At 41.1% G+C, this 14,585-nt stretch overlaps 1 protein-coding gene across 2 annotated transcripts in view; it reads right to left on the bottom strand.

Moving 5' to 3' along the window:
- Positions 1-14,585, bottom strand: part of LOC115363905 (protein kinase C beta type) — a 121,928-nt gene that overhangs the window by 45,724 nt on the left and 61,619 nt on the right. For both annotated transcript variants that reach the window (XM_030058248.1, XM_030058249.1), the window contains 3 exons: positions 4,815-4,971; positions 3,875-4,009; positions 393-489 (listed from right to left, as the gene is read on the bottom strand). In XM_030058248.1, coding sequence (XP_029914108.1) covers positions 393-489; positions 3,875-4,009; positions 4,815-4,971 — 389 coding nt within the window. The remainder of the gene's footprint in view (positions 1-392; positions 490-3,874; positions 4,010-4,814; positions 4,972-14,585) is intronic.

The following is a 14,585-nucleotide window of genomic DNA, read 5'->3' as shown; positions in this document are numbered from 1 at the left end:
ACACACGTCTGCAGTGTGCCAGACCGGATGGTAAGTCTGCCTGCCAACTGCTAACAGCTCTCCCAGTGAGACTGACTCTCTCTCTCTCTCCCTCTCTCTCTCTCTCTCTCACACACACACACACACACACACACACACACACACACACACACACACACACACACACACACGTACATGCATGTGCACATCCACATTCACAATTATTCAGTACCATCAGGCTCAAACACACATGCACTCCCACACTGCACACACATGGACAGTGCACATGCAAACAAAAACACACTCACACACACACACACACACTCACACACACATAACTGGCAAAGAGTGAAGGACTCAGTGTGTACTATTCAATATTTCACAGACACACACATACATACACAAACACACACCTCAAACTTCTGCCGTAGTTCTTCATTGCCCTCCTCCCCCTCTGGAGCAACGGGAACATTAAAGTACTCGCCTTCTTCCTGGGAGAGCAGCTTAAACCTGGAGAGAGAGAGAGTGAGAGAGAGAAAGAGAGAGAGAGAGAGAGAGAGAGAGAGAGAGAGTATCGTCACTTTAACCGATTCACAATTAGGATAACTGATGCATTTTAGCTGCAGCCACTGACACTAAGTGCAGCCGTTTAAATAAGCCCTAAAGAATAATCGCCTAATCATTTCGTAATTCATTCTCCTTCACAGTAATCTAAGCAAAGCCTGATAGGAACGGGCCCAAATTTCACAGTTAAGATGCTCCTGCTCGCTTTCCACCTGCAAGAAAACTGCCATGATTTCACACAATCAACAGAATATTATTGCCACACAGGCTCATGCTGCGCCCGGTGCATCTGACAACACTCGGCTGCGCCTCATGCCTCGAGGCATTATCCTCGCACCATGCACCTCATACCCATAATCACAGTGGAGAATGGCCTCCTGGGAATTAATGCTGCAGTGACACAGATCTCAACTTCTCCTGGCTTTAGAAACTGCTAACCCTCTGCTTCAGTTTAACACCGTTCTAAAAAAAAAAAAAAAAAAAAAAAAACAGGATGTTATTGCATCCTCATCTTTGGTGACCAGAGATCACCTGTCAATCAGACAGTGTGGGCAGGACCGTGTCATCTTTCTCCTCGGATTTCCTGTTGATGGAGTTTGACTTGCTGCAGGTGGTGCTCTTTAATTTATCTGTTCAACCAAGGTGGATATCACTGCTCATGATAACTATCTGATTCTCCTTCCTCTGTTTATTCCAGCAGATACATAAAACAGACCAGTTCCTGTAGAAGATTTTTTTTATTTATTTATTTTATGGGAAGGAATAACTATGCGGCCATGTTTAGAAAGTCCCCAGACTGTCACAGAATCAAAGACAGCTTCTCGCCACAACAATGAATTCAGTAAAAGTTTTGCTAGCTGTTTAGATTTTTCATTTAATCTTTGAGAAACTAATTGCACTTTTAGCACTTTAACAGTAAACTGAGTGTGTGTGTGTGTATGAGTGTGTTTGTGTGTGTGTGTGTGTGTGTGTGTGTGTGTGTGAGGGAGAGAGAGAGAGAGAGAGAGAGAGAGAGAGAGAGAGAGAGAGAGAGAGAGAGAGAGAGATGCTCCTGAGGGTTTTTAGTGTTTTTAATCTCGCCTCATGTAATTGTTTGTTATGTGGATGCTGTTGACGGTCTAGAAACTGGAAATTAGAAACTAGAGGACGGAGCTGAACAATGTGCTTCAAACAGAGTGCAGTCAACCTCTGAGTGTCAAGTTTTATTGTTTGCCAGATGCTGCTCAAACAAGGCCAGGTAGTGTCAATAAATTGCACAGTGTATGGGATTCAACTAATGTACAGCAAGCTGATGCCTATGGATTGAACCAAGCAGCGGGCCCAGCTTTAAGTGAGATTAGCCTTGTTTTGAGAGGTCACTTATGTTCCTTTAAAAAAAAAATATGCTGCAAAGTCCCACTTATTTTCTTCTTAAGTTCTTTCCTCACAGCCTGCGTGCAAATCAACTGTAATATGTGCACTGCTATTTGCATTTCTCTTTCTCAACAGCTGACAAGATAAATCAGAAAAAAATGCAGCAATTACAAGACCTGCCACTTCAACAGTGGCACTGCAAACACCGATCCTCTGCTGATAGGCCCCATGCAGCTGCAGTCATGTAGTTAAAGCCATCTCTACAATGAGCAAGTGAATTTCTGTTTATGTTGTCAGGCCGTCAAAGTGTAAATTACATGGAAGAATCCCTCTCAGGACCACTAGCTAAAGAAAGGCTAAAGAAAAGCTAAAGAAAAGCTAAAAAAAAGTTCAGAAAGAAAACAGTAGAAACTTTGTATAATATTAATTTTAGTTTATTTACAAGAGTGCAATATGTGTGCAAGAGCTTTGTTTGTATGTAGTTTTATTTGTATAGCTTCATAGTGTTAAAAACAGACACAGCTAACTAGTATACACATACTGGAGCTAATTTTATTGTTATTTCTTTGCCTATACTACAGATGTTGGTACAGAAAGAGCTCTAAATAAACTAATGCAATGAGCTGCTTTTCCTTAGCCAAAGCTTGGGGGCCAATAAAATAACTTCAAATAATTAATGATTCTCTCCGTCAATATATTGACTCATTTTGTAAGGTAAAGCTTTGTAATAAGTGGGATAATCCTCCACTTTGTGTCATGGTCATCATTTTTCAATAGAAAACCACCTTGTCATGGATTATTTCTCACTTGTAGTTGACCTTGTTTAAAGCCATATCTGTAGCCAACATCTTTGTTGGGTGTGAGAGTGTAACAGTCTGACTGGAACGTGGCGAGGAAGGTGCATCTTGTTACTGTGTTGTGGTGTTAAAAAACTTTACCTGATTGCTTTGATGAAAGGCACTGTAATTATAGGTCAAAATTTGAAAGTCAAACAAGATATCTCAGGCACCGTGGATCCTAGTTTGACTACACTTGACACGATGATCCATTTTTAAACTGCATTCTGGCTTCACACTGATTGGCCTGATGGGGGCGCTATGATTAAATGTCAAATTATCAAACTGAAAGGTTGAAATTGCTACACTGCTGGTCTGATTTTGATGTAACTTGGAGGCATGATGCATCTGTTAAATGACTGGCTCCCTGCATCATTCATGAGGGATGGCATGTTTACTCATTATTATTACTTTCAGTAGGATTAGTAGTGGCATTATGAAGCACAAGGAATTTTATCTCCTGTTTAGACAGCCGTGACATCAGATCTATGCTGCGAGAAGTTAAACAGCAGCTCTTCTGTTCCTCCTTTTTCTCTCTGTCTCTCTCTCTCTCTCTGTCTAACTTGATCTCTCATTCTCTCTGTTTCCTCTGTGTAGTTGGTTGAGAGCTGGTGGTGCCAGCAGGCGTGAGGCTTTGGAGCCACACACAGATGGAGCAGAGGAAAACACACACACATACACACACACACACACACACACACACACACACACACACACACGTTCTCTGACTCTGAATATCAGGGTTTTAATGGCATCTCTCCCATTCCACCTCAAACGCTGGCATCTCATTAAAAAGCCTGACAGGGCGGTGTCAGCGAAAAGAGAGGGAGAGAGAGGAACATAGAGAGAGATAGAGAGAGAGTTAGACAGAGCAAGGGAGTGGGGCAGTGTGTGTGTGTGTGTGTGTGTGTTTGTGTGTGTGTTTGTGTGTGGGTGGGTGGGGTGGGGGGGTTCAGAGAGATAAAAAAGCAGAGATAAAGAGACACTTTGGCACTGAGTATCACCAGAATAAAAAAAGAGGGAGTTCAAACTAAAGTATTTCTCCAACAGTGCGATAATGAACAAGGTCACCTCTGCTCTCCACACCTCCCTCTCTCTCTCCCTCTGCATTACTTCTCCATCCCTCCATCCCTCCAACTAACCATCCATCCACTCCTTGTTTCTGGAGCTCGGAGATGCCGAACGACAGCGATCCCATGAAGTCGTTGCGGCTGGTCAGATCCCAGTCCCACACCTCCACTGACAGGCGGCGGTCCTTATCGTACTCCTTCAGATGGCTGCGGGAGAACAACGAGGACACATCAGCACACCAGCAGGTGGTGTTTCAAGTCTTTGAGGCCCACTCCCTTTAAAAGGCCTCTTTAACCTTCAAACCCACACAAGAGTCTGGACTGGGATTTTTTTTTTTTTTTTTTCCCATGAGAACACGTTTGTGGTCATATTTTCTTTTTGTTCCTTCCAATACAATTTCTAGCCAGTCTCTAGATACAATAAATGTTCCACTGCAGAAGTCCCTCTTATGGTGTATACCCTGCATCTGTGATACATTAAAGGAAAAATCCAGCCTAAAACACACTGACATTGTTTTGTTAATTTTTTTTTTTGAAGTGGCAATTTACATTGTGTTTATGGTGCCGTTTGGTTGCTTGATGTTGTGTTTTTGTTATTCCACAGCTAGCTGGCCAACAAGGGAATCCAGTTGCATCACTGAAATAGTCTCAGCACAGCTACAATGGAGTTTAACAGGAAAAAACGATCCAAAGCAGAAACGCTGTCAGGTTTCAATGTCAGCTTCTAAAAATGAAAACAAAGAAATCAAGAGCAAATGAGGGAGAGCTAACTTCTTGTTCCCATTGAGTTCTATTGTAACGGCAGCTGCTCTCAATATGCATCACGTGTGGCCAGTTTAGTGACCGGAAAAAAGTTTTTAAAAAATAATAAAATAAAAAAAAGTGAAGAAAAAAAACTGGTAATAACATAACTTTTACGAGTAAAGAAGTTTCCCCAATAATAACACAGAGAATAATAACAATCATAACAAAACAACTGCAAACCATAAAAGATGGTATAAAAAACCCATACAATTTAAAGGTCTCGTTCCAGGTGGGGTTGAGGCAGCACTTGATGGTCTTGGTCTTCTGCTTGCTCTCGCTGCGAGGGTCTGGGATCAGTTTGAGCTTCACATAGGGGTCTGACAGACCGTTGGGATCCATGGGAACAAGGTTCCTGCCCTCTTTGACTTGGAGAGCAAGAAAAGCAAGAGGGAGAAAGAAAAACAAATGGGAGACGGCCACAACAGAAATGGAGAAAAGGAAGAGCAGAGAAAGAGAGGACAAGAGGAAAAGAGAGTCAATATTACACTTTAACAGACACTTTGTTCAAATCACTTCAGTTGATATGAATCTACAATATGAACTTTGACAAAACTACAGCAACAAGGGGAAACTGTGTGTGTGTGTGTGTGTGTTTGTCTTGGTGGGTGGAAGGTCTTTCAATCAGCATTTAGTTCTTTAGACACTAAAACTCCTTGTGGCGCCCCCTCAATGCGGCATGCCCCACCTCTACAAAGGAGGCTGAAACACACACACACACACAAACACACACACATCATAACCCCTCAGAGCAAAGTTGCGGGTTAAAGCAACGGCGTTGCCAGATCTGTTCTGTAATGACCATGCAGACAGATGAAGGTTGCCAGTTCCAACGCTAATCCTCCTATTGGGGCTGTCTGTTATTGGGCTGTAATTCTATTCCAGAGGCATAAAGTCCCTTGCACTTAAGTTTTCAGTTGTGTGTGTGTGTGTGTGTGTGTGTGTGTGTGTGTGTGTGTGTCTGTTGTTGCTGGTCAAGTTGTGAGGTCACATCCAATTACCAGAAGCTGAGCAGAGCTGCTGTTGTTTCTTAGGCAGTTCACTAGAGAACACTCAAGAATACCCACATGCATGACACACACACACACACACACACACACACACACACACACACACACACTTAAAAATGATGCAGCTCAAAAATTAAAGTATATAATAGTTGTTCAGGAGAAGTTACAGGCAGGGGAATGGCAGAGGAAGTACAGAATAAGTATGTAATTTGAGACGGAGCCTACATAGTTATCATTTCCAGCAACTAATATTTGAGTCTAAACAGTCCTCACTTCAATCAGCCCTAAGAACTTTAAGCTGGACGCACGAGGGCCCAAAGTTGGATGACATAAGAATTATTGTGAGGAAAATGGATTGGAGGAAGTAAAAAGGTAAAATGCTTCCTTTTCCAGCCTTTCCTACTTGAAAAAAGCTGTGAAACAAACAGATTGAACAGGTAAATGAAACAACATTCTTCATGTTGCTAACAATGGATATGTTTCCAAATAAACATTACTGTTCAGAAGATTACAGATTAAACTCTTTGTCATCTAGCGTCGCAGAAGAAAGAAACTGAAGAAGTGATAAGGAGCTAAAAGAGAGACAGTACAGACCCTTAACTGCGTTGTAAATAGCTGGCTAGAGAATAACACTGTAACACATGTAATGCTGCATTTTTTTTTTTTTTGCCGATTGGAAAAGCTGCTTTAGTTCTACATTAAGATGCATTCCTGAAGTTACCTGAGATGTTCACAAGTACTCAAGTCTGTCCTCACTGGGCTGACAACAAAAACATGCTTTGCAGGTGTTAACAAATATTAAGTGACCATCAAAAACAAGTTGCAAGCATTGAGGACAGTACACAGATGATAATAGTCGATATATTCCTCGTTATTAACTGCTTAGACACTAAAGCTCACGGTGCTGCTTGTAATGTGCACCATTCCTCTGACCGAGAAACAGAAGCCCCCCGGTCAGCTCACAGCGCCAGAAAACCTCAAGATGTCGGGCACATGAGGTTTCCATGCTGTGAAAGCGTGATGCTAAGCTAAGCTACAAGAGGTTAACCACAGCGCAGACCAAACCAGCCAGACCAGCTTTCAGCCCTCAGCGGAGCAGCGTGATAAATATTGGATGATGCCTGTTAAAGTGACCATCAAATGCTGCTTGACTCTTAGGAGAAAGAAGGGAGAGCTAAAGAGGGTAGTATGCCAAATAGTCCCAAAGGACACTTATATGGAGGAGGGAGGGAATTAGGGTGAGTGTGTGTGTGTCTCTGTGTGTGTGCGTGTGTGTGTTGAATGTGCTTGGCAGCTTGTTGACTCTATGTAGGACTGTTTGCATATATGCTAGATATGTGAATATATGCGAGATATGTGTGTAATTCTCACTTGCATAAAGTATATGGACATGTTAATGAGTGTGTGCGGGGGCTCATGAGTGACTGACTGAGAGAAGGAGACAGCACATGTGTTTGTGTGTGTGAGAGAGAGAGTCTACAGGGAGAGCAGAGCTAAGAGTGCAGCAGCAGCAGAAACTGTACATGTAGAGCAGTGGAGTATCGGCGTGGGCGTTGGCACCTTTTCCCAAGCGAAACAGCCTCAGAGGAGTCTCACATCCTAAAGCGGGAGTGAAGGCTTTTCCGGTTAATTCCTCATAGGTGGTGGAACAGCAGTGTTCACATTCACAGTGGGCATGTTTGGAGCAGTTTGGTTGAACTCTGGACCGTTTACGTCTTCAGTTTGGTTTGTTTGGGCCATTTTAACTCATCTTTTTAGTAGTAAGAATGTAATCTAACCCAACTACAGGAAGTCATCCCAAAATACAAGAATTCATGAGTATAAAGAGATGGAGCTTGACATTTGACTGCCATCAGTTACTTTTGACTGGAAAGCCTAACAAAAAATGAACTAAAGGCAAACAAGAGTCTAGACTGGTGCTAATTTTCAGCTTCATCCTCATGTATTTTAACTAGTTTGAACAGCATAGAAAGTACGGCAGTAAGTATGGCAATGAGCTCGGACTAGTCCGTCATGCTTAGCTGAAGTTGCAGCGATAGTAATATACGAAAGGATATATTATATGATATGTTTTCTGCTCCTTCCTGCCACAAAAATCTGATGGAATCACAGGTTACCAAAACTTTGCCTGGTAAGCGAGTCAGTCCACGTGACTTTTCAAGCCATGGCTTGCTTGTAATTGGGCAGATTTAAAACAAAACTGAACTTTGGTAGAGTTTTGGTTTGATTCATGAGTCCACATGGTGGTGAAATCTCCTCATCAGTTGCTCAGTGCTCCCCTGGGCTGCTAATCCATGACACTGGGTTTCTTTTTCTCCATTCACTTCCATAGTGAAGCAACACAGGTCTCAAAATAACACTTTTAGCACATGTGAACAAAGCGGATTATGCTGCTGCTCAGTTTTTAGGAAATTAAATTGTTCTTTTCTTGTTAAATTCTGATTTGAACTGGAAAATAGATCAGGCAGAAAGCATCTGCAGGAAACCTCCGTATACTAACCTTGCACCAGTAAGAAACGACCTAATAGTACTTTCATAAATAAAAAAACAAAAAATGTGTACCAGGAAATGTTGTTTTTTGTATTGGCATAAATAGCTTTGTTCATGGTTCATGCCAAAAATGTCATTTTTGGACCTGTTTTGCCATGCTATGGAAGTGAGAAACACAAATCCAGTATAGGGGACTAGTAGCCCACAGGAGCACCAATCGACTAATGAAGATATTTCGCCAACATGTGGATAAAATGCCCATGTAACTACAAAACCCAACACCAAACGTTCCTGCATCGTCTCCTGAAGCCAGTTTCTCATCTCCACAACTATGATCTTATTCCTACTCATGTTCCTGCCACATCGCTGGTATATTGGGTAAACACTACTTAAGAAACCTTAAGTAAACTCTTAAGTAATGTGTGAAGCCTTTGCTAATCAGATGCAACATATTATCCCATGAGTCAATCTCGGTTCAGCTGGATTTTTGTGGTGGTAGTGGTTTGGTGGTGTGGACAGCGATACATCAATAATCAAAACTGCAATTAAATTTTAACTCCAATTACTGGAATGGAAATGTAATTAGTTTATGTGTGGTCCAATACTGCCACATTCCCCGCTCATTTGGCATCAGTGGCAAACTTTCTGACCTCTGGCCTGCAAATTAACTGCCTATATGTGCTTTAACTGAACCTGAACTGAACCTGCCAGAGTTAAGGGTTCAAATCCCAGCTGGAGCCATCCCAGCCAGAAGACATCAAACCTCAAGAAAGCACTAACAACACATAGAGGGGAACATGCATACAAACAGGAGCGCTGCAGCAACGGTTCAATGAGTGTCAACTTTGCTCACAGGACTTTAGAGCATTGATGTTTCATCATAATGCTTTTTTTCCGACTTCAGAAATGCCATTTGCTCCCATTTGTGTGAAAGTTACACCCTAGTTTGCAGTTTCTCGGTCGTTTGTCTGTAGGTCTCATGGTTGAACATACCTTCCTAACGTTTTGATGTGAATGTGAAAGCTACCTTCAGGATCTTGAAAAAGGATATTAAGATGGTGAGCTCAGAGCACTGAGCATTTTTGCACATTATTTTTTTTTGTTTTTTTGTGTACTATGCTAGTTTCTTATTGCCCTTTTTGAGCCTTGATGTCTTAACCAGCTGGTGTGCAGGGTCCGTTTCCCTTTTGAACTTTCAATTTTTTAGCCAACAAACCAAAGTAAGCATCCATGGTTTAAACAACACAGGCTCAGTAATGAACGTCTTTACTCACAGGGTCACCCAAGACACACCCACGAGTGCTGCAGGGTGGCAAAGTGAGAAGGCGTGTGTCGCCCTTCAACCACAAGGTTCAGTCCTGCTCAAGTGTCCTGCAGCGACACACCAGGCTGACTCCCAACGAGATGCAGGGGTTTTTCTCTGCAGCCGACCCCAACCTCTGACCTCTCTGTGGAGATGTGGCAAGTGAAAACGAGCATTTCCCCAAAGGGATCAATAAAGCGTCACTTTACAGTGCTGTAAATCGCTTTGGTCGAAGCCACAACCAGCGAAACAATAAGCTGCCTAACCATAAAATCTGACGCCACGGCACAAATGCATTTCTCAGTGCAGCAGCCATTTCAATCGCCCCCTATTATGATAAGCTGTAGAATCATTCCTAGTGGTCCAATAATTCACTCTCTGTGCTGCATTTATTCTGTGGCGCTGCAATGTGAGCAGGGGCTACTCACAGCTCCATACTGACCCCTGTGGACACAAAAAAGTACTGCACCTCCTCCTTCTGCTGCATGTTGACTCTGAGCTACAGGAGGACAGTATTACCACAGCCAGCCAAACACTGGAGTAAAACACAGCCTCATTTTCATGAAATCTCCAGTTTTAGCATGGAAGTGCTGTAAATCAATTCTGAATTATTTTTTTTCTACTCTTCCCAGACATTTGAGAGCAATTAACAGATGAGAAAATCAAAGTGTCAAGTGAAGTAAAAGCATAAGACATTAGTATTGCTGTAATGTGTAATGGTATTCCTCTATTTACCAAAGCATCAGCTGAGTTTTCGCATTCTTCCTACATTGAGATAAAATCAGTTTTCCCTGACAAATCTCTCTTCTCTTCTCTTCTCTTCTCTTCTCTTCTCTTCTCTTCTCTTCTCTTCTCTTCTCTTCTATACTATTCCATTCCAGTCTGTGGCACTTGTGCAGTTTAATTAGCCATCTTAGCCTTTGCTGCTGTCTTTGCAGTCTGTGTGTGATAACAGTCTGCTCTGTTATCATCGCCCTCAGTCTGAGTGAAAATCCCAGCTAATGATTGGTGTCAGAGCGTGGGAACCAGAAAGAGCGAGAGAGAAAAGCCTGAATCCAAATACAGACCATGCAGGGAAATCACTTTTACATGCATTAATGGGCACATCCAAGAAGTTGATTGTTTTGCTATATAACCAACAGCATCCACAAAGATTTCATGACACTATTTTTATATTTACATCAGATCCTGTGTTATATATTGTGTGCTTGGGCAAGCCCAGAGGATACCCAGTAATGTCTCTCTAGATTTTATTTGTGCTGGAAATGAAAACATAAAGTCTCTTCTTTCTGAATCCAGACAGATTCAAACTCAAAATCACATTTACTTTCAATTATGTATCTGGTGGCAAAATGGACTTAAGTGGCAAGGAAATGGCTCGTAGTTTAGCATTAAAAAAGCCCTGGAGTTGCGATTCAGATAAAAATAAATAAATAAATAAATAATAAAAAAAAAAATTGGCATTGCGTAAGTGGAGTGATATAGTTTAATTTAAAACTTATTATTATGATGAATGATTGTGTATCCCATCATGTAAAAGCCTGGAGGAAAGCAGAGCTGGTGTAGTGATGCCTCCATGTAAACCTTTTAAAACTCTTCCCACAAGTTGAGAAGCTGTAAGATGCTCATGTTCAAATGCTGAAATAAGTGTTTAGCTTATAAGTACAGTGTAATGCAGACACATTGTGGTGCAGTGGCATTATAAAAAGAAAAAAATGCATCAAGCATATAATTTTGATTTGATATTTGACCCATATAACATGTCAAAGGGAGAGTAAAAGCATGACGGCCTAATACAAAGACAAGAGGAAGATGCAGGGTTAAGAGAGGTCTGTTTGCTTTTACCGTCATTATCTCTGAGGTATCTCAGATTTTGGAGTCAGGATGAACAACATGGCTGAAGCAGAAGCAGGTTCATGTAGGCTGTCACTGGATAATCCAGTCAGCCATAGTGAGAAGTAGTCAGACTTTCATGGGATTAACCGTGTATGTGCAGCAGATAACAAGCCTTTGAAGTTTCATTTGGACAGGGTAAAGCTTGGTTTCTGTTTTCTGGCTCAGGTGTTTGTGTGTGTGAACTCTTTTGTTACAAAACCAAATTATTTTTGTTCTATTCAATTTCGGATTTGAATAAATTCTGAATTATATTAACAGTATTTTATTAAATTCTGTATCAAGAAAGTCAGTGATTTTGCGCTTGCCTTGGGAGAACTGTAATTGGATGGACAGGCACAGAGCAAAAACAATGATAAGACTCTACTGCCACCTGCAGGTGTGACAAGGCACTGCAGCCAACCTGAGGGGTTGGTGATTTTTTTTTTCCTTAATTTTCCTGTCTCTTACAGTGATGCATTGCAGAGTTTCTTGTGAGGAAAGAGGTTAAGGTTTCTTTAACCCCATCAGAATACTTAGACTTTTGCAGACAAGAAATTTAGTTTAACACAGTAACTCTAATTAAGTGGAAAACATACTCACAATCTTGTGGATTTGTGGATATAAAAGAAATAGACACCTTGGCAGCAAAATGAAAAAAAGCCTGTCCTAAGAGCACTTGAAAGGTAATTCTGCTGCATGCATTTTTTCAGAAATTGCAAAAATGTTTCTTTCATTTGCTAATTCTGGCAAAGCCTTGATAAAGCTGCAAAAGTAAAAAGCACAGAAAAAGGCTGCAGCTGCAGAGAACAGGTTGACCATACAGACTTATTCTTTTTATCATTTATCCAGTGAAACCTGGCTGACATTAATCTTTTTTTAGCGACTGCCTGCTTCATGTTCAAACAGTTACACACATTCACACCTGGGAGCTGCCGAGTTCAACCACAGCTGAACTAAAGCAACTGGTGTTTAAAAGAAAAATCCATCTGTTAAAAACAGCCATGGGCAATGTACCTTGCATTTCTGCAAGGAGGAGTATTTTTCTTGTTCTTGTGAATGACTGGCAAATGTAAATTGTTGTCATGCTGACATATTTTCAGCACAGCTGCAATGGTGTCTGACATCAGATTTTAGAGTAAGAGCATATCTGAGGGTGGATTTTTACTTTAAATACTTTGCTCATGGGAGAGTTGGTAACAGTATTTCAGGGAAGAGTGTTTTTTCGTACACAGAAGCAGGGTTGGGGTAATGTGTTCCACAGAAACATGACTCTGAGAGTACTCAAGATTACTTTTTTGCAGTAACTGGTAACCTAATGTGTTAATTTTTCAATTTAAGTAATCATTCACTTTTTCAAAACAGCAATCTGTCATTTTACATTATTATGTATCCAAAACTCTGGTTGATGCACAAATAACACAAATAAAATCTGTTGTTTCTGTGGAGATTTACGGTGGATTCTCTGGATGTTCACTTCAATCTGCAAACATGAATGACTAACTCTACGGGAGTACTCCCACTTTGAACTTGTCATCCCTGTTATTCACTTGCAGAGTTAGTAGAAGGTCACAGATGACTGTACAATACATTGACTGTAGTGTTAAGACATGGGTAGTAAGAATAATCAACATACAGGGTGTCCACAAAGTCTCTTTGAGTTCCATGTCTCACAAAGTTCCATGTACTCAGTGGTTATCAAAGTTTTTAATCACATTGGAAATCAACGACCTGAAGCAAAAGATCACTGATGCCATTGCCGCCATTGATGAGGCTGTGCTACAGCGAACATGGCAAGAAATCGAGTAGCCTACCGTCTTGATGTGCTTTGTGCAACTAATGGTGCCCATATGGAGGTGTATTAAATGAGGCAAAAAAAAAAAAAATCTTCAATATCTACTCCTTATTTTGTAATAATTTCCACAGATTTGTCTATTCATTTGCTTTTGTAATAAATTTGTTAAATTGTAAAGAGACTTTATGGACACCCTGTATATCAGATACAATTTAGGGGGTCAGAATAAAGATAAGATAAGATATTCCTCTATTAGTCCCACAGTGAGGAAATTTCAATTTCAATTTCAATTTCATTTTTTTTTTTTTTTTTTTTTTTTTTTAAGATTGACCACGCAGCAACAACAAACCCACCCATGGGAGTGACTGAAGTTGAAGAGGTTAAGATAAGATAAGATAAGATATGCCTTTATTTATCCCACAATTGGGAAATTCCAATATTTGGGTCAAAATACCTTTTTTCTGATGTACCCAGACTGACAAAATGTTTGATACCATTTTACCAGTCTGTGGGAGTCGTTAGCCTAGCTCCATCAAAGTGAAAAAAAATCAACCTTACACCAACTCCAAAGCTGTCTAATTTACATTTGGGAGAGAGGGCGAGGGGGGATGACTCCGCGACACGAGTAATACTCTCGCGGACCAGTATCAGGCCGCACACCAGGGGTTGGGGACCGCAGGTCTAGAGGAAGGACCTCGACTGCAGATTAAATAAATTTAAGGACAAACCTTGTGCTGCCATCATCCTCTGGATAAAAGTGACCCAGGCCAGTGAGCAAACCCAGTCCTGCTCTGCCGGGTTGCAACAATGCTACTAGTTGTCTGTGACCCCTGAGTGATGTCTCTTCTCAGTCATTACTACCCCAAAAACAAAATCAAAATGACTCAATGTGTAAATGTGCGAGTAAATGCGTGTGACTGCATTTTTCAAATTCCTGTTTAGGGTGGAATGACATGGCATTGCATATGTAAGTACCATTATGCACCATTCTCATTCTCATTAATCATATCAGGGAGGTTTTGGATCAATATGAAAACTCAATATAAATCACACTGATGACACACTTAAGTGTTTTAAATTGTTTATTCCCGCAAACCTTCTGTCTGAGAAATAGCTACACAGCTTTTGTGTCAACTCACATTACAGATTCAGCTTGAATGAAATATATTGCATCAGTTTAGATCCAGTTTGCAACACAAGGGGAATTTCGATCTCGACACCTCTATTTCAAATTTCCAGGAATCGTGCCAGCATCTGCTGGCATCTGTTGATGTAAAACAACTTAATTTCAACCTCAGTTTTATTTTAAAGCACATCCTTTTCTTTGTCAAAAAGGAAAGGAAAACGTGAGCATAAAATAAAAGCTAGGAGGCACACACCAGCCTCAACTGATTTCTGGTTTAGATTCCATAGTGATCAGCTGTTTCAGCCTGCACCTCTGCAGCACTGCCACTAGAGGGACACATACAACTGTAGTTTACTCACCAACATGCCACGGCAAGATAGTATGAG

Source organism: Myripristis murdjan, chromosome 8, assembly GCF_902150065.1.
Source record: "Myripristis murdjan chromosome 8, fMyrMur1.1, whole genome shotgun sequence".
Lineage (NCBI taxonomy): Eukaryota > Metazoa > Chordata > Actinopteri > Holocentriformes > Holocentridae > Myripristis > Myripristis murdjan.
The sequence above is the reverse complement of the archived record's forward strand: the minus strand, read 5'-3'. Positions and strand labels throughout refer to the sequence as shown.